The sequence below is a fragment of the Chrysochloris asiatica genome, unplaced genomic scaffold, assembly GCF_000296735.1.
Source record: "Chrysochloris asiatica unplaced genomic scaffold, ChrAsi1.0 scaffold00427, whole genome shotgun sequence".
NCBI classification, from domain to species: Eukaryota; Metazoa; Chordata; class Mammalia; order Afrosoricida; family Chrysochloridae; genus Chrysochloris; species Chrysochloris asiatica.
In genome coordinates, this window is record NW_006408945.1 from 434,568 (window position 1) to 436,670 (window position 2,103).

Consider the following 2,103-nt stretch of genomic DNA (forward strand, 5'->3'; position numbering starts at 1 on the left):
AACTATAATTACACCTTATCTATCTACAAGGGAAGCAGAAGGTGGAAGGAAAGAGCAGAACTTTAACAGCAAGTTTTCATCAAACAGTCTGGACCTCTGGAAGTTTGGAATAGCGGCGGCATTTGCAAACCATCAAATGTAGCTGCCATCTGAAGCCAAGTCGTTGCTAAACAACGACCCTAGCAGATGAAAAATTAAAGGGTGCGGGAATCTAACTGTGACGCGTCCCGTGCACTGGGAAATGGTAGCTTTCTTTCTGCCTCAGTTTTCAGGGTTTTTGTCACCTTCCTAACTTGCCTCATCCGAGTCACTGTAATGGGAATGGGGGGAAAATTCCCCGTCGCTTCTATGTGACCTGGGCGAAGTTTTGCTACTATCATCCTGCACTGGCTGCAGTATGCCCCCAGGCAGCGAAGGCGACAGGTTCTTTTGCGCCATCATTGCCGTCAGAGCACTGTCCTCGAAAGTCGAAAAGTGCAGAGAGTCCAGCTGCACGGAGTACCCTCCCGCAGAGGTAGGGGCGGAAAAACGAGTCCGGCAACTCCCAGGAGGAGCTGGCCGCTGTCCTCCTCCTGAGGTCGGTGGAGCCCCAGCTGAGGCCCCGGAGCCCGCGCCTCCTTCGTAGGAGGAGGCAGCGCGCAGGTGGTGGTGGTCACTCTTACAGGAGGCTGGCGGCGGTGGCTGTTGCTCCCCGCCGCTGGGCGTTTGCAGCAGCTCTGACAAGGCGTTGATGTAGATCTGAGCCATCTGCAGGGTCTCGTACTTGGATAGCTTCTTGTCGTTGTTGAAGGACGGGATAACGTTGCGCAGCTGGTCGAAGGCGTGGTTCAACCCATGCATCCTGCGCCGCTCCCTGGCGTTGGCCGCCAACCGCCTCTGCTTCTGCAACCCGTTCACCTGTTTGCTGGAAGGGGCGCGCTGCCGACTGCAGCCCAGCTCCTCCATCACAACCCCGCCTTTCAGTTTGCACAGCTGTTCGCGCACTTTCACTGGCCCCGGGCTCTTGCTGCTACCGTTGCCACTGCCGCTCCTCCTCCCTACTTCTCCCCGGGCGTCCGCCTCGTCCCGGGGCGCAGCGGCGTCGGAGGCACCCAGCTCCGGAGAATGCAGCAAGTACTGGGCGGCGCGTGCCGTGCAGATGCCTTGCAAAGTAGGAGCCAGCCAGGCGCGTGGGTCGGTGCTGTCTAGGAGGGACAGCTCGGCCGGGTAGACGGGATGCTCTCTCGCCTGCAGGGTCGCTGGTGGCTGTGGCGGCTGCGGCTGCGGGTGATGGTGCAGATGGGGATGACGATGGTGGTCCCCCAACTCCTTCACTTCTGCCCACTCTTCAGCATGCAGCAGGCGGGACATTGCACCGCAGAGGCTCGGAGGCTCAGGGCCTGAGGACTCGCTTGCAATTCTGCTCAATAATAATGGGGGGGAAAAAACCTTCTCTAGTCTTTTCTGAAACGTCTTATTATTTTTCTCCTCGACCCTCCCCCACTCACACCGAGATCACACACCAGGTCGCGTGCAACGAAGCTTCTCCGGTTGCTGAAGGCGCTGCGCTCCTTTAAAAAGCGGCACGCGCCAACGTGTCTTCCCCCGCTCGCCGAATCCCCCTCCCCCCTCTCTGTCCACCCCCCTCCGCTCCTCTTCCAGCCCCCTCCTCGCGCCGGTCGCGTGTCTGTTCAGCCAATGGAGGGAGCCGGCAGGCGCGTGCGAGCAACCAATCAAAGAGTTTTTACACTCGGAGAAAAGTTCCTGTGTACCTTCGCTCCTTTAAGATTCTCAAATTCATATGTTAATCAGAGACTGTAATTCGACTCCGTTTGTTGTGTCGTAGCCCTCGCGGCAGGGTGAGTGAGCTAGTGAGGAGCCTTTTCTCTGCCGAAGCCGGAGCCGACTAGGGTCAGAAGTGCGCGGCAGCGGGCTGGCGGCTCCTGGACAGGCTGGACGCGCCAAGCTCCGAGGGCACTCGTGGAGGAAAGGAGCCCACTTGTCCTTTACTGTCTCTAAGGCGAGGATCACAGCTCCCATTGCACATATCCAGACGCCTAAATTATATATATCCTATATACTCTCGTAGCGTAGTGGTTACGAATCGGGCTGCTAATCTCACCG

The 2,103-nt window shown here is 58.0% G+C and overlaps 1 protein-coding gene across 1 annotated transcript; it reads right to left on the reverse strand.

The window, feature by feature from the left end:
• Positions 1-218: 218 nt before the first annotated feature.
• LOC102829172 (protein atonal homolog 1-like) lies at positions 219-1,379 on the reverse strand. Its single transcript, XM_006876920.1, has one exon. The coding sequence runs from the start codon at positions 1,348-1,350 to the stop codon at positions 289-291; it is 1,062 nt and encodes a 353-aa protein (XP_006876982.1). The 5' UTR covers positions 1,351-1,379; the 3' UTR covers positions 219-288.
• Between the last annotated feature and the right edge of the window lie 724 nt (positions 1,380-2,103).

Excerpts from the sequence above, each read along its gene's own strand:
- LOC102829172 (XM_006876920.1), bottom strand. The coding sequence starts at position 1,350 with ATGTCCCGCCTGCTGCATGCTGAAGAGTGGGCAGAAGTGAAGGAGTTG.